Source organism: Strix aluco, chromosome 3, assembly GCF_031877795.1.
Source record: "Strix aluco isolate bStrAlu1 chromosome 3, bStrAlu1.hap1, whole genome shotgun sequence".
NCBI lineage: Eukaryota > Metazoa > Chordata > Aves > Strigiformes > Strigidae > Strix > Strix aluco.
In genome coordinates this window covers 83,115,694-83,139,643 of record NC_133933.1, presented here as the reverse complement: position 1 = coordinate 83,139,643, position 23,950 = coordinate 83,115,694, and the positions used below count along the sequence as shown (strand labels likewise).

The window sequence follows — 23,950 nt, the reverse complement described above, 5'->3', positions numbered from 1 at the left end:
AGAAAGGTTTGGTAGTTGAGACTAGACCACCCACACCATAATCCAGCTGTCTTCACTGGAGCTTGTGTAAAACATAAAAGAACCAAAATGTCTTTACCTATTTGGTCCCACAAGACCCTGTAAAATAAAAACATTTGTTTATTAATCTGACAGGAATGCATGAAAGTGGACCTTCATAAAATGTTGAGCTGTGCAAAGCTGTATTTTAAAATCTGTGGCAGTACATTAGCACCAAGTAAGAATATTCAGGACAGTGACAATAAGCCATATAATTTGATTTTTACTAAAGATATTTTAATTTTCCCCCCATTACTTTGTGGTCTTCCACTTTCTCAAACACATACTTCAAAAAAATTGACCAGAAAACTTGTTTGAATGGCCTGAAAAGAAGATTTTTAACCTACAGCACATTTTGCAATTGCATTGTTTTGGCTTGGGTTTTTTTAATTGCAGAATATGTTTTTTCCTGACCATTAAAAACCACTTTTCATTTGATTCAGGATGACAGAGCCACATTTTACAGCTGGAGCTCACAGCAGAACTCCAGATTATATCAGCTGTTTTAAAGTACTTTCACTTAGATAAGCTCATGATTATTTACCAAGGTAGATCTCAGCTTTACCATTTCTCCTTAAAATAGCATTTCTTGTTAAATACCAACATCTTTGGAAGTTTACGCCTTCTAGACGTCAACAGAACAGTCATAAGCAGCAATACAAATTTATTAAACAACAACCCAGAGCAGTGAGGTGTTTCTCTACTCACCACCCTTCCCACTTTCCCAGTACTTATGGGTCTGTTTTCGATTCCTGTAGCTTCAGAACTGCTAGTTGCACTACATTCTATTATTTTCCTATTCCACAGCAAAAGTTACTACTACCAGTCTGTTCTTCCCACTCCAAAGACCTTTTGATTGTAAGGGCTATATATTCTCATTAATCACAAAAATTACCTGAGACATCTGGTATCAGAAAAACACATACTACTTTTACATTTAAAGCTGCCTCAAGCTTTTCTTTCACAACAGAAGAGCCAGGAGATGCGGGACGACTGCTTCTCTGTGCTCTGGACAGGCAAACTCTTTGCTACTCACTACAAGCACTGTACCATGAATTCTCTTCCATGGTCCTCCTCATATTCAGTTCTGTATTTCTGATCTTGAGATTCTCCAGCCCTGTTTCTTCAACTTAGATAAGAAAAGGCTCCGTTAGTGTGCTATTATCTCAGAGGTTTTGCTACCTTTAAGACAAGTGTACCTCTACACCTAATACAGAAGACATCATTTCCACAGGAATTAATACCATCTGAGACTGCAAACTTTCACTACCCTAAAAAGCTGTATAGTCTAATAAATCAGACTGCAACAGCCCTCCCCCATGGAAAAGGAATATGCCTTCACAACAACATGTGTAGTTTAGTTCACGACACTGCAAAGCAATAATAATAATATGCATCACTTGTAGTGATGTATCCACTGATTCACAAGACATCTGTCACCAACAGAAAGCCCATTTATTTACAGAACTAGGGAAAGATAAGGATAATGATTTCCAAATTTCATTTTATTGCCAGTTAAACTCAACAGAACTGACTAGTTTTTGAATGGTAAAAAAAAAAACATTTCAAAGCCCCATTTGCAAGTTTACACCAATATTCAGGTGCCAAAAAGTACTGTCATGGTTTAAACCTGGCCGGCAGCCAAACATCACGCAGCCCCCCACCCTGGGGAACAGGGGAGTGAGTTGGAGGGGTAAGGGTAAGAAGACTCATATGTTGAGATAAAAACAATTTAATAATTCAAATAAAATGAAAATAATAATGATAATAGTAATAATAGAATACACAAACAGGTAATGCACAATGTGATTGCTCACCACCTGCTCATTGATGCCTATTCCCAGCTAGTGATTCCAGAGAAGAAAGAATCCCAAAACCACCATCCCAAAAACCCAAGCAGAGCTTCCTGATCAACCCTTATCTATATACTGAGCATGACGTTAGAGGATATGGAATATTCCATGGGCCAGTTTGGGTCCATTGTTTTGGCTATGCTCCCCGGCAGCTTCTTGTGTACCTGCGCACTAGCAGGACACAAGTAGTTGAAAAGTCCTTGATTTCTTAGCAATAACTAAAAACATCAGTACATTATCAACATTCTTCTCATATCAAATCCCATACTGAATCCAAAACACAGCACTGTTCTAGCTACTAAGAAGGAAGAAAAAAAACCCCAATTAGCTCTACCCCAGCCAAAACCCGGACATTTGGTCACTCTGCTGGGGAGCCCTTCACGTTCTCACTCACCGTCTCATTTTGAATCCCTCTGTTCAAATTCTTTGAAAGAACTGTTCTTTTCTAGCAGCCCACAGAAAAGAAACCCTCAACATTTTCACGGGTTCATGTGTTGAAAAGTGACACAGACTGATGATCAAATTTTTAAAAGAGGTGTATAGTTTCAGGGAAGACTAGTTCCAGGAACTGAATATCCCAAATCAGGGTAAAAACATATCATATTTATCAACTGTCAGACCAAGACACCCCATATAGAAACAAAATGTACTGATTAAATACAGTAGCTAGGAGAGTACAAAGAACTACAACAGGTTTTTATCCACTGCAAAAATGTCAGTTCCCTGATAAACAGAATGACCACCGCTACATTCCCACAGCATTTAGAACAGTGCACTCAATCAAGCACTGTTAAATCTAAGTATAAACTACACATTAATTAAAAAACTTAGGATCATTTGAATCATTCAAATAAGAGAGAACAGAGCATAGTTACCTATCATTTTGGTTCACTAGGATTTTGCACAATATAGTAGTAATTCAACAAAATAAGCTTAAGAAATCAATTCCAGCAGTCACTTGTTCCATCTCCAATAACACAATCCACACCATATTTGTGCTGATAAAGCTTGTTGTAGGGAAGCTTAAAGGCCTCCAACTGTGCACACACACAGTATTAACAGATTTTAACCTATATATCTCCATTCTTCAAGTATGTAGAATGGGTGCATTTCATTTTCAGGAAAGACATATGAAAACAAATGGAAACAAAATAAACACACAGTAGGGAATATCCACACATGCTGATTATTGAAATAAGCTTTTTGCATGGGAAACAAAGGCTGGGGCTCAGCACTGACTAAGAAGAAACAAGAACAGTGACACATTGTCCATCAAATGATCCTTCTCTGTTCTGGAATGTGTATCAGGGAGAAGTGTGCTCAATGAAGAAAAAGGGCATGTGATTGTGTCATTACATGATTGAGGACTGATTTAAAGCAAACTAGATAGTCTTATTTTCAGCAACCTTATCAATGATTCTTAGTTCAATGGTCAACTCTGCAACACTAATAAAAAGCGTTCTTTTAATAAAATGTTTTCCACTTTATACCTACTATCAGTAGTTAGAATCTGAAAAACTGAACATAACGATGACATGCTTCAGGGTGTTTACCATACCTCAGCTCCACCCATCCATTTCGGTTCATCGGGAAATTCAGCACACAGGATATCTTCTGACTGGTTAGTTCCTAATACATGATAATGCAGCTTTTGGTGCAGGTTAGTGGAGGTCTCAGTGCCTAGTGAAATGCAGATATTTAAACCAATTAAACTTTTCACTATCACTGCCTTATAATAAAAGCTGCTAAATTCCTTCCTTACTGATGCTTCTCAGCACTTTATTTCACTTTGTCTGCTGCTCCTTGAGTTCTGCTAGCATAAACATTTTGTGTTGCTGTGCTGTGAACCACAGATGAATTAATCTGGATCACTAACAAAAACCTTATGTCCCAGATTGCTATTCATCAGGTCCATCTCCCAAGCCAGTTCACCTATGCCCACACAAATGCATGAGGGGAAGACATTTAAGTAAGCTGTCACCAGACATCAAATTCCAGACAATAACACCCTGTATGAAAGCTAAGTAAATCATTGCAGAGAAAAAGAAAAGGAGCAGCAAACTTTTAAGAGAAAGAGAGGGACAGGCAGATAAGAGGATACTCACACTAAATGAGTATAGGCTTTGGTCATACAAGACATAATCTGGTATCTAACTGTATAAACTAGTATAGCTAGTTATATCAGTATAAACTACTACTTGCTAATTATTTGTTGCACCAATCTACCAAAAACGTCATTTTGCTTCCACATAGCATGCAAGTAGTATAGCCATACATACCATCACTTTTCCCATCTTGTTTTGGATAGCAGTTATAGAACATGCCTTTTCCATCATGGGTCCATGCCATGCAACTGAATTTAACTCTCTCCAGTGTGTCTGGAAGATCCTCAGGACCTTCTACTTTCATAAACTTGATAGTAACCCAATCAGAGCCACTAGAACTCAGCCCATACGCAAAGTATTCACCGTCTTCACTGAATGCATAACCTAGGAAATTTGAACCAAACATGATGAAGTAAGAACCAGCACAAGGAATCAGTATTTTCAAAAAACTGTTTCATTATTTTGCCACACAGCTTTTTATTTTACTACACACTAGCCAAACTCCAACGAAAGAGAGGTAAAATTGGAAAAGTAGTTAAAAGAACTGTGCTCACCAAACACTGAGAGAAGAGGGTTTATTTTCTTAAAGACAGTGTAAGAAACTACATCTGCTATCATTTGTGATTCACAGCACTTTTCCAGTCTCTGTAGACTTCTCAAGTAGTTCACAGAACTGAGTTTAGGCATGCATACTTGATACGGATGTTCAATAACATTGCTTATGCCCAACATCTGAATTATGATTTGAGTAATAATTCTTCTACTTCCCTGAGTTTTGGGGGTAGAGGTGGAGACTGAAAATGCACACAGGTAGGGAACTTAAAGTAAGATTTTAAGAGAGAAACAGTACCAAAGAAGTCAACAGAAACTGACATGCAAGCAATGCAACCTGAAATAAATGATTGGAGTTGCTGAAAACTAGACCTTGCAAAGCCATGAAAACTGAAGTAACTGGAAAAATTTGCCACTAGCACACAAATGGATTAATCACCAGTATTCTCAGCTAAGACCTCTCTGATACATGTCACTCTATCCAAACTGTGAGGAAAACATGATTCTGGCAAAAATTCAGGAGAGCTTCCATCATAGTTGATAAGGATCAAACTCACTCTTAAAATCAACTCAGGTGAAGAGATTGAATTATCACAGGCCTATACAGACCTGAAAGTAACTACTGAAAAAAAAGCACAAAAAAAAGTTGCATTTCATAGAAATCATAGGTTTGAGAGGCACTACTGTGCCACCCTAACATATTCTCCCCCTTAAGAACATAAGAGCAGCCATTCTGATTCAGAACAAGATTTCTCCCAGCTATCCTCAGGAATAACCACAATGAGATGCCTACAAAGGAACAGTGCAAGCACATGTAATACTTCCCTCAAATATCTGTACAGCCTCTGACCATTTTTAGCTTAGGGGACTTCTTTTCCATGAAGTAGTTGATTAATAATCGTCAATGCTTCCCTCTTCCTTGACCTTGCCCAGCTTGCCTTTAAACTCATTGTAAGTTTTCTGCACCGCCAATATCAATTGGTAAGGGGTCTACAAATCTACTTGTTGGGGCATGAACCATCCCCTTTTGCTTGCTTTGGATTCTACTCCCACTGTGTTCAACTGATATCCCCTCATTCTTGTAATAGAAAAATTAGGACTAACCAATCCGTATTCACTCTCTCCATGCTACTGCATGCCACAAATGATTCTCTAGACCTCTATTACATCCCTACTAAACTGTCCCTTTTCCAAGCTGATTGATCTGGACATACTCAATTGTTTCTGACCTTTGCTCCATACCCTTGATTGTTCCTACTGCCCTTCTCTGAACCATATTTCAGAGCCCCTTTTGAGCCAAAGGGACTAGAACTATATTTCGTATTTGATGCTACTCTATAAACCCCTGGGTTGCTAATGTAACGTCATTTTCTTTTTTGTTCTCTGTTTCCTTCTTAATCATTTTTGATATTTGATGTGTTTGTTTGGCTGCTACCAAGAACCAGGATGACATATTCATGGAACTATCTATTACAGCCTAAGAATTGTTCCCAAGTGGTCATGATCAGCTCAGAGTCCATTCCATCCATTCCTCTACAAATGAAGTTAGGATTGTTTGTTCCCTGTGCATCACTTAATGTATCTGCACAGAGACTTTTGCCTGTTAATTTATTGCCCACTCACTATCGCTAAGGTCTTCCTGCAGCTCTTCAGTCATTCTTCAGCCTTTACCTGGAATAACTTTGTATTGTCACCAAACTCTACCTTACTGCTCATTCCTTTTTCTAATATATATGTACATACTGAACAGTGCAAGTCCTAGCATAGTCCTTGAGAGAACTCTACTGGCGATTTCCACTTTGACAGATGATCAGTTATTCCTGTCTCTGCCTTTAAATCAATTATTTATCAACACCAAGAGTTGACCCCTGTTGTTCCATGACTGTTGTTTCTCTAACTGCATTTGGAAAGAGACTTTGTCATAAGCTTTTTAGAAATACAGAAATATTATATGAACCCAATTCCTTATATCCACAGTTTAAGGCAAGACTTCTCACTAAAAAAACCCCAACATATTGATTCTCTTCAACTAGGTCTCACATAAAGAAGCATCCACTAATTTTGTCCTCTGTTTTTATTAACTGGCCTTGAACAGACTTAAAGGACTTCCAGGTCTAAGAGGCTTGCTCCTACAATAAGCCAGCAGGGAGTGGGAAAATGGACAGCTAACACAAGTTAAAGCCCTGGTGAACACAAGTAATTTTTTGATTTTCATAAAAGTTAATGCTACATTCCTTCACAGTCTCTTACTTGAACTTACTGGCTTGTATTAAAGATGCAAAACACAATTTTAAGAGAATTAGTATAAATACATGAACTTTTTTTCTCTGCTATGGACACCCTCAAGATCTGTTCATATTTCAGTGGAAACCTGTTACAGAGTTGTGAAAAAAGACATTGAGAAACTGAATCAAGTCAATCATGAATACAGTGTAGATTTAGAAGTGTTCTTCTGAAACAAAATACAAATCCACATATGGCTATTGTGACTACTTTGATTAAAACAAGCCACTCTAGCCATACTTTTATAGGTGAAGAACTGGAAACCATTTCCAACTTCTGCTGAAGACCCAGACTCATTCAGCAGGAACTGCTGTCTCACTAACCTCGTAAAGCCACAGTGCCATCATCGGAAAGCTTATTTGGATCAAGAAAAACTTTGGCATCTGCATCCAAGGAGTCTTGTACATATAAAACTCGCTGGTTCTGGAGTCCTGTATTGTAGAAGTGAAAATACCTAAAAGAATGCAAGAGGGAAAAATAAGTAGGAAGAACTCAGATTTTCAGTTAGGCAAGCAAGCAAAACTTGTATGAGATTGTCATTAAGTGAATAAAAGACAGGTAAATATATAAGGGAAACACAAGCTTCACAGCAGAGTAGGAATCATGGCTTCCTCTGTGGCTGCCAGGGATTTAACCATCCTCTGTAGGTGCCTTTCTCTCCCTCTTAGCAGAGAGGAAGTCCAGATACCAATTTCCAGGCCTCTAAAAATTAGAGGTCTCTCATCCCAATGTGAAGAGACTGCAGGATGCATCCAAAACATCTTTTAAAAATAGAAGCTGCATTTGCCAAGGTGCATTCCAAACAAAGCGAAGTATACTATAAATCTACATGACTGTATGTTAAACAGCTCTGGCAGCCTTAGTGTTTCTCTGTTACAAGTATAGGCACAGATTCCCATCCCCTATATTCTAAGCTTTGTCATCCATATTGCTGCTTTCAATCTGTATCAGGTGGCAGACAGATGTTCAAATGAAACAGAACTGAAATTGTTTCATCTGTATTTTCCAATGTCCCTAAAACTGTTTTTAAAAAGTTGTAGGAACAGAGATTTACAGAATTCTCTTTAGTGAGGGATACTCTTCACATCATAAGACACTACAGAGCTCAAAGAAATTAAATAACTCTCTTCTATGCAATTCATAGGTACCTACACTCTTCTTCTTTCATAGAACTTCTGACTTTCACCACACAAACCCATGACTTAACAAATCAAATAGAAGCTTCACCTGGGGGAACAGGGGAATTTATGGGGTAATGTTCAAACCTAAACATAAGTTCACGTATTTCCCAAGACTGTCCAGTACTTGGATACAAGCATGGGAACCTGGTAAGCCCAGAAGGAAGAACTATACTCAAAGGCCTGGCTAACGATCTGAACAATAGGTTCAAATACTAACAATAATGTTCAGAGAGTGACAAAGTTGAAAGATTCAAAGGAATAGAAGAAAAAGATACATTATTTTCCATTTGACCATGCAATTTCTAGCCAATTTCACCTCTGCAATGCTGGGCAATAAGCTGGGAAGCAAAGGTCAAACTATGCGACAGTCACAGCACCTCCCTGGGCACTCTTGCCTTCTGCAGATTCTACAGAACAGGTCTTGAGACACTGTCCTTTAGCAGCTATTCTTCAGCAGAAAACTGGAGTAATTAAATTTAAGAATTTCTAAGTGTCATGGGAAGTTAAGATAGTTCTTCAAATAGAATAGTTCCTCCTCCTGCCCCTTACTGTTACTCGATAGAGCCCTTTTGATCTCCTCAAACACCATGATATATGGCGTTTTGGTATGATTTTTAAACCACTGTGACTTAAGTTCAGCATGTTCCGAGACATAGAGTAATGCTCAGAAAAACTTAAAAGACATCTATTAAAATCAAAGTACTGTCGTAAGTTAAAGCACATTAAGCTCCTGGCATAAATGTTCTTCCTGGTGGACAGTCAGCTGCATCAAATTAAGACTCTATCTCTAGTGGAGACTATATTCATCACTGCCATGAGCACTTCTGAAACATCAAGCTTTATCAGCATTGAAGATAACCACACTCAGGCATGTTTGCACTGCACAGGGAGAATGCATCAGCAAATCCAGAGCAGTCACTGACCAGGCCTGCTCCAGAATCAGATTCAGCATAGCTACATCTGCACGAGCATCACATACAAACTAATAAGCTTTGCCTGACTCGCTCAACAAGGCTTACTTCCCCGGGTGCAGCACTGCCCTGAACAGTTCCACTGCTTCTGGGCTTAAACCTCACACCTCTATACATTGACAAGTGCCACATCAGCAACAAGTTAAATCAGCATCAGCTTGGGTTCACTACCCACAATATACTTTCATAAAAGCCCACACAGTACAGACTTTCCCTTCCTTAGTAACAAGTACCCACACCCTCCTGACAGCATAGAACAGGTAACTAAAGAGCAGCAGATCTCCCATCAATATCTGTGCAGAAATCTTAAGGCAATGACACATCTTCTGCTCTTTCCTGTGGATGACAGTGAAAACACACCTGGCATATCTGAGTGCCCACTCAACAAGGATCAAACAAATTGAAAATACTGAAAAAGACTATTTGCGTTGCCTATGATTAAGAAAATGGCCGATTGTTTGCACTACCTCTTTTTCAACTGCTAAAACAATCTTTAGATGTTACTAAGTTAACTAGCAGTTTCATCCCTTTACTTTCTTACTCTAGGAGATTGCTAGTGTTTCTGAAAGAGGTCACATAAAATTGAGTAGCAGCCGCAGTCTCCAGACCTTGGGTAAACTACAGAAGCACCATCTCTTTATCTAGCCACAGGAATGAAACAGGGATGTAAATAGGCTAGGTATTGGAATATAGCAGGATTTCTTTATCTCTTAGAAGATCTTTTTGCCTTAAATCCTCCAAATTATTTTTTCCCTATCCCCTGCAGATACGGGAGCTGTTTTTCACAAGGGAATTCCCACTGCTTTTCACTGGCTATGACTACACAAAAATCCTACCAGTTGCTCTAAGTATGACCAACCCATGAGCAGTATTTCAGTAAATATTTAGAACAACATGCACATGACAGACTTGTGCTGTTTTCAGGATGAGGTGCCTTTAACTATACTGACAGTGACCAACCTTGAAAGGAATTCCTCAAACTTTTACTTCTACAACAGTTATTCTACAAAGTTGTCTATCGACACTCACAAATCTTCCTATAAAAATAAAAGACAAAACAACAAGAAAACAATATGACTGGGAACTGGAGAGTCAAGCACATTATGCTCTGCATCATGCAACCATATGTATTAACATTGATTTACTTTTCCTACTTCCCAACTATAAAGGAATAAATACAAACATAATTTATAATTTGTTTTCCTAACTAGTAGTTGCTTTTGACTTGCTTCACATTCATCACCAAAGACATTCCTCGCATACCTTTTTCCTTTCTTGAAGTGGCAGCTGTACTTAGGATAATCGTAGAGTTCAGTCATTCGTTCTTTGAACAGTCCTCTGACAGGACACTGCTCGAGAAAGGGTACTGTAAGCTTGTTCTGAGCCTCCACAAATGCCTGAAAGAAAACAATACCCCCCAAAAAAGACATGAACTCAAGGAGAAATACATGTTTCCTACAGGAAACACTATTTTCTGAAGCAATGCATCACAGACATCTTTCCCCCCCCCATATAGGTTGTGTAGTGTCACACCTGAAGGGTCTTACTTATTTGCATTATGTCACAATACTGTAATAAGCCTGACTGATCTTTTATCTTGAATAACATCTCTTCAGGGCATGCACTGGGGTAACCAGTGGTTCAGCCAAGGAGAAGCCAGATTCATGTAATTCTCCTCTAAAAACAAACTCCAAACCTCATGCTTTTAAAAACCCTCCTTATATTTGCCGAAATGGCATAAAAAAGCTAACTTACAGTATATACATAGGAAATACCATTTTCCCTTACTTCACCACAAATATACAATACTCCAATACTCTATGATAAAAAAATTAGGAAATCGATAACGAACAGAGTCCCTTTTGCTCACAGACAGCACTATCATTTCAGGGGCTGTGAAGGGCTGGAAGATGATACAAAACATCATGTGCACCATCTGTTCATCCTATTAACATATCACACAGGATTAATCCCAGCCAGTATTTCTTTGAAAGGCCAAAGTACTGTCCACAGATAGTTCTTAGTTACAAAAGGCAAGAATGCCTAATTTCTGAGAAGAGAATTTTGAGGAGTCTGGTTTCTTTAAAACACACCACCTCCCCACTACAAACACTTAATGACAGTGGCCAAAACCATTACCACTCCAGCTGTTTGTTAGAGGCTGCTGCTCCCATGGCATGCATAGAAAAACTGGTGCTCTGCTGGTGTTTCACCATCCCTATTTATAGTACAGTACATTAACATTAAATTAATACCTAAGTGTCTCAAGGTGAACCACAGCTGCTAAGAAGCAGACATACATGCTTTTCTGTCTCTAACATGAAGTAGGAAGGACAGGACAGTGCGCGTGAGACTGTAATTCACAGCCAGATGTCACAATGATGGCTGCTGTATCACTCTCGGACCCCAGCCTCTTGCCTCCAGCCTGAAACCCTGTCCACTCACCTCTTGCTTACACAGTCTCTTTCCCAGTTGCTTTGAAAGAGGCTATTGTTTCTACCTGTCCTGAATCTATCATGCAGCAAACAGATCAACACATGTTAACATCTGAACCACACTTCACCACAGGGCATGACCCACAGGAACAGCAGGGCTACAATCCATATTCCACAACTTGTGTTTCACAGTTCTTCAGAAAAGCCAACTGCTGTACAGAGTACCTGTCACACATTTACAAAATGCTCTCAGTGTTTACTCATTTAATTCTTCAGGTGAGAAAAAGGAAAGAATAGAACATAAAACTCTTCTGGTAGCATTTTACAGACATTTCACGTGGTGAGAACTGAGCACATGGGGCAAACAGAGAGACACTCTCCCTCCCATTTGCCTCACTGCCACAGCACTGCACAGTCAAGAGCTGCATTACATGCCCAGCTGTTTTCAGAGACTTGTCAGGCCAAAAGGTAGAGGAGAAAGTGCATTAATTATGGTCAAGCTCCACTTGAGAGGTATTTGTTCATGCCTAACAAAGCATAGAGGAACTGATAAGCTTTAAACATGTGAGTGCAGAATTAGTAATGCCCTAATAGCACTTGGCTAAGTACTGAAACGTATTAGTTTAAAAACACGTGGGCTGGTTACACACAAGTCACCACTCAAAGACGACACAAGAAAGCAAGCACTACAGCACTGAAAAAGAACAGATAAGAAAAGATACAGATGGCTAACAGTGATGACTTCTGAACCTTTACTCAAAGTTGGACTCTATGTACCAGCAAGGATCAAGTCAGGAAGCAATCCCGAGAAAAAGGAAAAAGGTGAATGCATTGTCAAGGGAAGACCAATTTTTGCTTCTGTTCTCCCTTTGAGGATCATACTGGCACAGACAGCTTTAACACCCAGCACGGCAGCACAGCACATCCCAGTGGTAAGTCAAAATGGCATGCAGCTTCCATACAGTACTGCTGTAATTGTTCCCTCCCATCAGATCATGACAGAACTTAATCAAATCTACCCAAGAATTACGTGTATCTGAATTTCTCTAAATGCAAACACATGAATTTCAAAGACCACATACACAAAAATCTAGACACCACATGCTACACAAACAAACTAACTATTCAAAGTGCTGTGACATTTCAGAGAAAAGATGTCTTATAAAACACGTATAAAACAATCCATTGTACTGGATGGGCAAAAGCTTTTTTCAGTTGCATTTAGTGGACACAAACTGGCCCACATCTTTGTTTCATCTATCAGTAACTCAACCAAAATGGTAACCTTGCTGCAAGGGACTCTGCATTACCATTTTTAACTGCAGTCAGACCTTACCACATCTGCTTTCATTACCGATATTCAAAGAGGAGACACAAACTTTTCTTCACAAACATTCACTGCACAAGAGCATGCTTACATATTAACTATTGCGCTCACAACTGAATCACTAGTAATTTTGCTTTTAGAGGAACTTAATATATTTTTCCCATTTCCACTTAGTATGCACCAAAGATTCCAAGACTATTTGTAAAAGAGAATGCCATTGCTATCTGAAAAAGGAGGTAGGAATTTTTGAAAGACTTCCATTGAGTCCACTAGTCCAGTTTGGAAACTGTCTATTCTTACGCTTTCGAGCACAAGGTTGCACTCATGTTCAAAAAGCAATACATAATTGAAATATTGCTCTAGGTAAAGTACAGGAACAGATGTCAGCAGAAACTCTCACAGTAAACAACTCCATCCACCACACTGACCTAAACAGATGCCACCCAGGCCATAGGGCTAATAGTAACTCTATACATCTTCATGAGCCTACAGAGAAAGATTCTTATTTTACCTGTAGAAACCTGCACCTGACAACCTATCACAAGGTTTGAACCAGAACAGAATTTGCTAGCAGAAGAAAGGATAGAATAAGGGTCTGAGTAAGGCATATGCTTATGGTATCTGGAAAGCAAAAGAATTTCTGAAGTGTTGTTCTAAGAGTACAGATGTTCTACTCAATGCTGAAGTGTTTGGCCATTACTTGACCAGGCCAACTGTTATTTAAAAAACCCCATGAAATTTCATCTAAAACCCCCAAATTTTTTAACCATGCATTGTTACAACCTATCAGCTTTCCACATGTCACTAAGCTATTCTCTCAAGATAATGATTTCCACTCACAGTATGCCTTCCAAGGAGAAGTCTTAAGATAGAAATTGTTTTAACAGCAGTCTTTGTTATTAACCTGTAAAGTATTTACAGTTTAATAGTTACCCCCAAAATCTTCATATATATCTTCTCAGTAAAAGGTAGTTCAGTGCAACTCCTACAAGAAGGTACACACCTTTAAGTATTACAAGGTAAAACTAAGCAGATTTCTGGTGGCTCACCTCTTAGCATTTACTTCAGTATTGAGCAAAGTTTTTATTTACATATTGGACAAGGGAGTTTTGTTTGCTTACAGCTGTGCGTGACTACTCCAACCAAGCACACACAGGGAAAACAGTGATATAGTAAAGCACATAGATCGTGAACATCGAAGCGCATACTTCTTGAACAACAGCTTTTCCACAAGAGACTGAGGATGTGGCTTGATGATTGTCTTAATCAGCTCTAAGACTGTGCATCTGACAAGAAACAGTCCTGCTTAAGACACCTGCAGATTTCAATAACCTCCTTTTTATAGCAGATATATACACTGTGTATGGAATAAGATCATCTTGGTGACCTGGCTGAAAAATTTCTAGACCTATTTGACTTTCACCTAATTAAAAGTAGGCTGTGGGCTGCTAGAAAAGGAAAGATCCCATTCTTGAACCATCTTAGTTCCAACTATCACGTGGCCTTGGAATGACCTAAATTAGGCGTGTGTGCCAACAGAAAACGAATCTGCCAAAGGCCTCCCCCTCCCAGAACATCACCTTGCGATGGCTATACCCAGGCATGGGGGGGAACAGAAACACTCAGGTCAGCACAAGAAGGGGAGTGAGGGCAGAGAGAAACCACAGAACCACCTGACTTAATGTAAACCTGCAAACTACAGTGGATCAGACACAGGACCATCTGCACTCTACTCTCATTGCAAAAAGAACTGATTAAGCCAATCAAAAAAGTCCCACCCTTCTATGTTCACTTGTTTGTAAGCTGCTAACTATCAGAGCCCACAAGATCATTTGGGCTAGCCACAGGAAAAAGTAGCACAATTCTTTATACTCACAGCTGTTGTGGGTAATTTTTTTTCAGTCCCAGTCCTGTTAACCCTACAGTGGACATCAGGTGAAACTACCACAAAAATTCCAGCGTTAAAAACAATCATCTCACTTGCCTGTGCTTCTCTCTCCATGCTTCAAGAAATAGTAAACTTGATGTTTCACTGACTCACATCAACACAGAAACAAAGTGAGGCCTACCCATTTATTTTTTGTGACCACACCAATGCTTGACATGAGTATTTCTGCTCAGTCTAGAAAAGAAGAATTCCAACATATATGTTTATTTATTCGATGGCACACACCAAATAATTGTGACTGTTTGCATATGAGAAAAGATTCCTAACTTAATAAATGAATGACGTTCAGTCTTCACTCCTGGCATAAACCAGAATTTTCACTGTTATACATACTCAAATCAAACAAGTGTGTTGTAAACAGGAATCAAATAGGGACTCTTTCATACAGATAAGCATGGATGACCAAGGAATTCTTCTTCTAGTTCTGTACTTAATATGTAGAAAAGTAAAGGTATCCTATTGTTGCAGGTGTACACAGGATATTTTTATTTTTCCTCAAAACAAATGGAGGTTTGGGACATTTAGGCATGCATAAAGAGAGCAACTTGGAGGAAGAATGGGAAGCACACAGGTCTCAAGGTCAGCAACCTGAAGGCTTGAGAAGTTTACAAAGCATGCTCCAAATTCTCTCTGAAGCCTGCATGTCATTCAATTGCCTCTATACCAGCATATGGTTATTCTTTGACCTGGTAGGTGCAGAACGGCTATTCTGCAGGAGTTCTCCAAACTATCTCAAGAACTTGGAGATAAAACTATTAGGAAAAGCTAGCAAGAAAGAGTGCCTGTCAGCAACCTCTGCTGCAGGGCACAAAGTGAGTGATAAAGTAGATGAAAGGAGTTTAGCACTTCAAAATTATTTTTTTCTGACCTCTTCTATGACAGAGGTAGAACAACAAAATAATTCCCTTTGTTCAGTAACTCCCGGAATTTCAGAAAAAGATGTCATACGTACTTATACACACAGGAACTCTATTCACTATTTGCTCCATACTACTGCTGCACTGAAAAATTCTGACAAGGTGTGTGTTTTTTCAGAGTGTAGGCAAGTAAGATTTAACATTATTTTCATTCCACCAGTGTGACATCTTGTGTCTGGGCTGTTGCATTTTTACAAGGATGTTATAATCCCACAATCTTTTTTTTGCCTCCTATATAAACTACAACCTCTGGAGAATGAGATTCAGCTTCCTCCAACCATTCTCACCCAACCTGTTCACAGTATGTGGCAAGAACACAGGGACACAAAAAGTCAGGTCTTGGCATTTTCTCAATCCCAATTCTTCCACTGGATCCCGAAAACCACTTTAATAGGTATTTGTAAGGTCTCTATAGAAGACAGACATAACCATACCTCCCCACGCCTATATCCCTCTGAATCTGGCACAAAGCTATCCTGTGTGTACTGTTTCTTAAGGATGCCAGAATCAAAAAATTAAAATACTCACAACTTACTAAATATCTAATTTTCAGTGTTAACGTCCATGGCGGAGTTTTTCACTAAAACCTGGTCTCAAATGAACGTTTTTAATCTACCTGAGTTTATATATTTGCTGTCACATTTCTAAGTAGGGAATAGGATCCTAACTGTACATATTTTATCTTGCTCTTGACAGTTACAATAAATTCTAGTCAACCAATCTCTAGCTCATCAAAATGTATTATGGAAGCACATACACGAGAGAACCTGGAAGGAATCTCACTAATGGAAAGCCACCTTGCAGGACATTTTTAAACGGAGATCCTGCCCTCCATCTTCCTGACACAATCACACATACTAGACAGACGCCAGTGTTTTAGATCCGGAACTACATTTATCACAAAGTTATTAGCCATTACAGAGGAAACCCCTCCACACTGCCACCTACCACTTTCTGGCCACCACCCCTGCAACTCCCTATGCCATGAGGAACTGTATCACAGCCATACTTATTATTCTTGAGTATTCTTCCTCAGCAAAAGACCAGTTCCAGCAGCACAGTCTAGCTACACCAGACTTCAGGCTGAAAACACTGCAACATCTGCAATCTGTAATAAAACCACTAAGAATGCATAACTTCAGGAGGAAAATGTTTCATTATTTTCTTTTAAAAAAAGGATTTCAAAAAAAAAGGAAAAAAAAAAGATACATTCACACACTTTGTCACTGTACAAAGAAAGCAAACCAATGGAGTTTTCTATCTTCTCCTAACTATTTCATTATGGCAACTTTAGATGTACTTAGGACAGTGGATGAAGTGCTTTAAAATCAGAGTGTTTCTCTTCAGTGTGACAACACCACCTTGAGCATTCAAATTGTCTAAGAAAAATGGGTGCAAGATAAACAAGGCCTTTGTTTTCCAAATTCTGTGATCTAGATTATACTAAGTGTTCCAGTCTTTCCCCCATTAACACAAATGTACAAAATAATGGCATTGCTGTTGGTGTCGTAAGATATCACATGAACTACACCTACATTCACTATGTAAGTTCTCAGAAAGTATTGGCAGGTCCTTCAAAAACAGAATACCCATGAACCTAGTCTATAAAAGAGAACCATGTCAAAACACCATTCCTGTACAAAGAAACGTTACCTTTGTCTGTTCACTATCAGGATCTTCAAGCCAGCAGTATGGGTCACTTATTTTACAGCCATGGTAATCCAAGACCTAAATTTATAAAAGACAACACTTTAAAAAAAGACATGCACACAAGCAAACTCTAGTCATCAAGGAATGCTAGTCATCAAGGTGAAGGGTATTTGGAATTTCACAAAAGCATACAGTGCTAAGAAGCAAAGGAAGCGAAAAGCAACAACTTGCTCCCAAGTGAGTTGTTAGTATTGCCATTCTTTGGTGATGGCACCAAGGCAGCAGAGCTGTCCTCAGAAAAAACACAGAGCACCAGAGAAATGCAGAACATGAACATAAATTCCTTCCACAAGACCGATAAGTAATAAAAAAAACCCCCAACAACAAATCAAAACCCCTAAAAAAACCCCAAACAACCCAAACCCTCCCCCAAATCCAGGTGTTCAAGTCAAATCACAAACCCCGATCGCTCGATGCACCCAAAATGTAGTTTCGAGTTATGCAATTAATCGTCTCTGGTTTAGCCCTACCTACTACTGCTGCTCACAAACATGCAAGTAAAATACATACATAAACTTAAAAAAAACCCTAACCCACGTGGTTGAATTTACCACCTTCCTTCCTCCAGTATACAAAATAAAACTAGATACCTACCGTTAGGAGTTGCATAGTTCAGTCTTTTGCTCAACTATGAAAATAATACTTAAGTTTTTCCAGTGTTCACTCACGTCGGCAAACGTTTTGGTTTAAAAGCGATGTTAGTTCTGTAAATAATTCCTGGGCTGGCGCCTAAAGCACAATCCTTTCGGAAGGAGAAGAAAACTGAACCCATTTTAGCTAAACTTAGACCGTAACCCTTGCCTATCAAGTTACTGTGGGAACACAAGGAGAGGGACTATTTTACAGATGTGCCATCACACAAAAATAGAGTGCTTGTTCCTCTGCGTGCTACTCCAGCCCAGCTGGAGGCCTGGATGTCCCCGAAACACGCGGCGGTACTACAGTTCCGGGATTTGGGCTCCCGGCTCGGCACGGCCGTGAGACCAGCCCCCGCCGGCCGCCCCGTGGCCCCGGCCCGGCTCTCGGCTCAGCTCGGCCGGCGGCGCTGGCCTCGCACACGCGGGACGTGCCCTCAGGCACCGGCCCAGAGGCCACAAACCCTGATTTTAACAAGCCCCCAGCAGCCGCCACGGCCCACAGACGCTAAAAACCCGAGACCTTTTAAACCTGAAAGCCGAGAAAGCCCCAACCCCCCCCTCCCCAAGGCAGCTCGTCGCAGCACCGCAGGGGCTGCCGAGAGAGGCTGCCCCCGCGGCCGGGCCCGGCGGCCGCCACACGCCGGCCAGTGCCGTACTCACGGCGGTCTCATCGCGGTACACCTCGGGGTACTGGAAGGCCTGCATGGCGGGCGGCAGCGGAGAGAGGCGGGAAGAAGAAGAACAGGAGGAGGAGAAGGAAGATGAAGCGAGGCGCGGAGGCGGCCGCGGGGCTGGGGCTGGGGCTAGGACCGTAGCGGCAGCCGGCAGCAGGCGCGCAGCGCGGCCCAGGCGGAGCGGCGCCGCCATACGATCCGCCCCCTGCCAACGAGCCGCCGCCCGCCCCAGCCAAGAGAGGCCGCCGGCGGCGGGCCGAGTCGCACAGCGCCCCCTGCAGGGAGCCGCCGCACAGGCACCGGCCGGCGGCAGAGAGCGGCGCAGGCGGCGCCGGGCCGGGCCGGGCCGGGCCGAGGGAGGCGGGCAGAGCGCCCGCCCGCCCCTGTGCGTGCCGCCCTGGCTCGCCGCTCACCCCTCCTGGCGCATCGTGCGCCGACGGAGGAGTTGTTTCCCCCTCACCACCCGGCCAACGGGTTTCATCCTCCTTATAGTAAATGTTAAAAAAGAAAAGTCATGGGGTGGTTTTTTTTTTTTCCTTTCAGCTCCCCAGCCTTGACACAGGGAGTAGGGGAGAGGCCCAGGCCCGACCCGGAGAGCTCTCCTCTGCGCTGCCCAAAACCGGCAGCTGTTTCACGGGTGGGGGCTTGGGTGGCTTGAGGCCAGGTCCACCCAACCCTTTAGTGTGTTTCCATCAAACGCGCTTCTCTGCAAGCTGCCTGAGACTCCCCACCACCCTAAAAGCAAAGGCCAAGCTGGCCACCGAGTCCTAGGGAGGATGGCCACCCCAGCGTACCGGCCTGGCTGGCTGGTTTCAGGGGCTCCAGTCCCGTGCTGGCGCAGGCTCTGGCCTGTGCAGCCGACCTGAATGAAAGTGCACCCACTGAAGGTGTTTCGGGTGGGTGACCTCGGGCTCACCCACCAGGCATTTATTTTACAGTAGAGTTTCCCGAGTCAGAAAACTTTCAAACATTTTTCCTCCCAGGTGGTGACCCGCTGTACCCCCACACACTGGAAACGTGCAGAGGACAGGTTGTGGTTCAGCTAGCAACATGGCTGAACTGCTTTTCTTCCAAAGGGGTGTTGCCTCAGAGTTGCCTCCAGCAGCCCTCACCCAGTTGTCCTGTCAGCCTGGGGAGGACTTCACCACAGCTTATCCCAGGGTAAACTCGTGTGTACGTGCGGTGCGTGGCACCAGAGGGAGACAAGGAGATTTGCACATGGTGGTGTTTAAATGTTCAATCAGCCAGAAGAGCATTCACAGTTGCGAATAAAGTAACCACCAGGAATGACAATAATCTAAAACATTTCAGAAGTGTCATCAAACATTTATAGTTACCAGTTCAGAACTGTGCCTTGATTGCTTACTCTTAATGAAAAGAGTTACCATCTCTAATTGGGCATCCTGTGGGCAGGTTGAGGGTTGTGTGCATATGAGGAAATACACCAGACCCATAATGATCACTGTTACTAAGTGACATAACTGTGTTCATCAGCTTCATTTACGTCCCAAACCACACTTACACAGCTGCTTCTCTCTTGTCCCTTCTCTTTTGGTCCTTTTCCCCTCTTGCTTTGTTTCTCTGTTAATCTTCTCCCTTTTCCAGGTAGGAGCACAGTTGCTGACTACACCTTTTGTCCTGGCTCTCAAGAACATGCATCCAGCAAGGTGGTTAATGGCAGTGCCTTGACATGCCCAATGCTGATAAAGCTTGCTAATTGTCTGAGCAACTTGCTCAGATAAATACTGGCAAGCAAAGGCTGCCACGTTTCTGTCTAGAGTTTCCTGGACAGAATTATATATGCACACAAATTTGCATCATAGTGAGAAATACTAGCTCAATACCTCTGTAAAGCATTGCAGCTTGCCTGTGTGCTACGCAAACAAGCTGTATGTGCACAGTATGTCAGAGTTTTGAGCAGTCTCGACTGCAAATTTACTTCATACACAGCAAAGGCCTTGGATCTGATTCACTGCTGCAGTTTGCCTGAAGGAAACGTCTTTTTTTCAGCCTGAAGATGTGGTGTGGGATGAACATATTTTACATTTATCCAGAATTCCTGGATGTTAGGCAGCTCGGTCAGACTTGCAAGTAGCTCTGACTGAGCAGCCGTACATCCAAATATCCTAGGCATTTCCACCACGTCTCCGTAGATGAGCTTCAAGTTGTGAAAGTAGCCAAGCTGAGGAGTACTGAAAGTTTTGGGCAGATGTGCTTTACGCCTATGAAGAGATCCGACCTGCCGAGAGAGGGCAGCCGGGCTGCACACCACTGTGCAGCTGACACACAGCAGCGCCCGTATTTTTTCAGGCTTCAGCAACCCTTTCAATCCCGGGCACGGTAATTCCCGAAGGATGGGCTGGCCAACATCCAGTAATCACAGTAATTATCCATTACAATACCTTCCAATTCACCCTGGATACAGAGAAGGCGGGAACATACAAAGAAACCCAAGTACATGGTTGTCCAAGATAAGATCTTTGGGCCTGTATTTTACAAGCAGTAATTTTCTTTCAAAGGTGAGCACCAGGGACAGAAAGTGAATTTTCTCTTTACTGTAAATTTCTCCTTTGTTTCTTGGGGGGGGGGGGGGGGGGGCGGGCAGGGAAGGATCACACATGAACAACAGCAAAAGGAGCAAATTGTGCTGTCTGATCTTTTCTTATCAGAAAAGCAATTAGTACAGGTTACATGGTGTCTAAAACACTGCCCAAAACATGTTTTCCTTACTAGGGACCATAGAGCCCCTGTACAAATGAAAGGGAGTGCAGTGTGCAGTCTGTTAACACAATTACTTATTATGAAAGGTGTAGCAATCTTCTCCCTTTTCAGTATGTTTGCTTAACACAGAGTTAAAAGTGATTACTGTTAGGGCTGTAGTGTAACAAAATTTGGAGCCTATCTTAATGGTTTGGTGTTGTAGCAACAAGTAAAATTCTAATAAAATTTTACTTTTTCTTGGGTCTAACAAGCCCCAGAGAAGTTCAGATATGGTATTTGCTGTTTTGAGGATAAGCTGCTGTGTAAGCAAAAAATTCTCTTCCCATATTTAAAAAAAATTTTTTTAAATCTCTTGTTAGTCTTTGTCATCTTATCGCACTCCCATGTTAGCATGAATCTGATCATTTCAAAACCAGATACTGGTCTCTGCTGATATTAATTATACTTCTGCTGATCATCCAGTCATTAGCAAATCTCTTTCAGCTTAGTCAGCATCTCCACAATGACTCACTACAAGTAGTGTATTGACTCAGTAGGAAGTGACTTCATCATTCTTGTCAGAGAAGATCTTACAAAAAATCTAGCAGCAAATTTTGTTTTTACCTTTCCTTTTTGTCCTTTCCCCAACCTCACTCCACCATTATGACTTTGCAATGACTGGAAACTTTTCTGCTATAGAAAGAAGGCAGGTCTGTACCTTTACTCCTGTTTTTTTACATATATTTTTAATTTCATTTACCTAATTATAAGACAGCAGCTCTGCTGTTCAGACACTTATCAACAGGTGTCAGCAGAACCTCAGTCTTTCACTATCATGAGCATGTGCTGAGGTGTACAAATAACTCGAGTTTCAGAGGAATGTGACTCTGAAAGTATCTGTCCTGCTGGATTTCTGTTTTGAAAGTACTGACTCAAGAGCCTAAATCCTGTTGATTTTCAGTGAATCTTTGATTCCTAAATTATGTTCATCTACTGTATGTATTAATTATGAAGATTGTGTATTGTTTATGGATAATTGAAGGGTTGCTTGGTTTTTTGAGCTGAATTATGAAGCAGCTTATGGTTTTATTATCTCAGTTACAGAAGCTTCTACCTGAAATAGGTCTGGTCGATATTTGAAACAATCAAGTAAGGCAGTATTTCATTTTGGTAAACTGCTGTGCACACCATGGAACAGGGTGGATGTACTGAAGTCAGTGGCATGATGCAGAATCATACTCTAGCTTGCCTTGGGGTTGTGCAGTGGTATACTTACACTCCTGGTGCTGTGAAGTCAATTAAGCCATGTGGGGATGTCCACATGGGGAGTTAGTATGGAATAGCAATTACAAAGTAGTATTTCAAAGTATTTCATCAGGTAGGCAATCTAAACCATTATTATGGTATGATAAACATATCTAAACTGACGTATGAGTATCAACACGCAGATCATAATATAACTACACCCAATTAGAAATAACTTTTCTTTGAAGGAATTTTTTCCTTCTGTAGCGACCTTCTTTGTGAAGTGAAGAATGAAAAAAATTCTAATCCTAGAAGAGGTTGATGACCAAATATTTTTAATTGATGCTTTGTTTTTATTCTTCAATTTTTAACTGATAACAATTGACCATTAAAAGAAAGTTTTGCCAAATACCAGTGATGTCATTGGAAAATCTGGACTCTTGTGTCCCTGGGTAGATAATCAATACTTTTTCACTGAATTTGGTGTGTTTGAGTCTTTTAATAAGTTATCAGGGAGACCTCCACTGTTTGCAAAGTGAGGTACTGTCTGCTTATGCACCAGATCACTGTGTATTCCTGACACCAAGGTTATACATACTTCAGCATTTCTGGAAATGTATTCTCTTATACAATTCATACTCCAGGGCTTGTGTATTTTGCTGTTCTTCTCAAGAAGGCTCATGCAGAAAAGTTAGAAGGGTTTGAACATTCCTTGCTACACAGTATTTAACAGGGGGGAAGGTTAGGACATAAAGCCCAACACAGTTAAAATAGAAGATTTTCTGTCTACTTTTTCCCCATCTATTTCACTGATCTTTGAATCAACCATTCCTCCATCTTCTCCCACCAAACATCACTCTGCAGAAAGAACTATTAAGCACCATTTTCTGTATAATGAAATGATATTCATTCTTTTGTGTGGAAGGGCAGCAAATCCATATTAATAAAATGGAAAGAGAAGTGCTTCTTTTTATGTGTTTGCTTTTGCCTTTCTGAACTATTCTCTCTTTTTTTTGTTGTTATATGCTGCAAAAATACTTTATAAGCTAATTCCTGTCTTCAGGCATCAAAACCAACTAAGATAACCTTTATATTGAAAAGGATGACAGTATAAATAATTCTTACATGGCAGTATCTGAAAATGGAGATAAGTATGAATTGGAAGGAGACTTTCTATTCTTTTCAGTTCTGAAAATGTAAGGATAATAATTTTCTTGCTTTGGATGAAATCTTCACCCTATTGAAGTCAAAGGAAGTTTTGTCACTGATTTCAAGAGGGTAGAAATGTCACCCCTAATCTTGGCAGTGAGCAAAACGGGAGGAAGCTTCCTGTTAACAGCTTATGACTTGTTGA

General features: G+C 40.9%; 1 protein-coding gene across 2 annotated transcripts in view; it reads right to left on the bottom strand.

Moving 5' to 3' along the window:
* PREP (prolyl endopeptidase) overlaps positions 1–18,875 on the bottom strand; it is a 108,827-nt gene extending 89,952 nt beyond the window's left edge. For both annotated transcript variants that reach the window (XM_074819426.1, XM_074819427.1), the window contains exons 1-6: positions 18,638–18,875; positions 17,283–17,357; positions 10,266–10,399; positions 7,174–7,304; positions 4,190–4,399; positions 3,469–3,590 (exon numbers count right to left, since the gene is read on the bottom strand). In XM_074819426.1, coding sequence (XP_074675527.1) covers positions 3,469–3,590; positions 4,190–4,399; positions 7,174–7,304; positions 10,266–10,399; positions 17,283–17,357; positions 18,638–18,844 — 879 coding nt within the window. In that variant the 5' untranslated portion in view covers positions 18,845–18,875. The remainder of the gene's footprint in view (positions 1–3,468; positions 3,591–4,189; positions 4,400–7,173; positions 7,305–10,265; positions 10,400–17,282; positions 17,358–18,637) is intronic.
* Between the last annotated feature and the right edge of the window lie 5,075 nt (positions 18,876–23,950).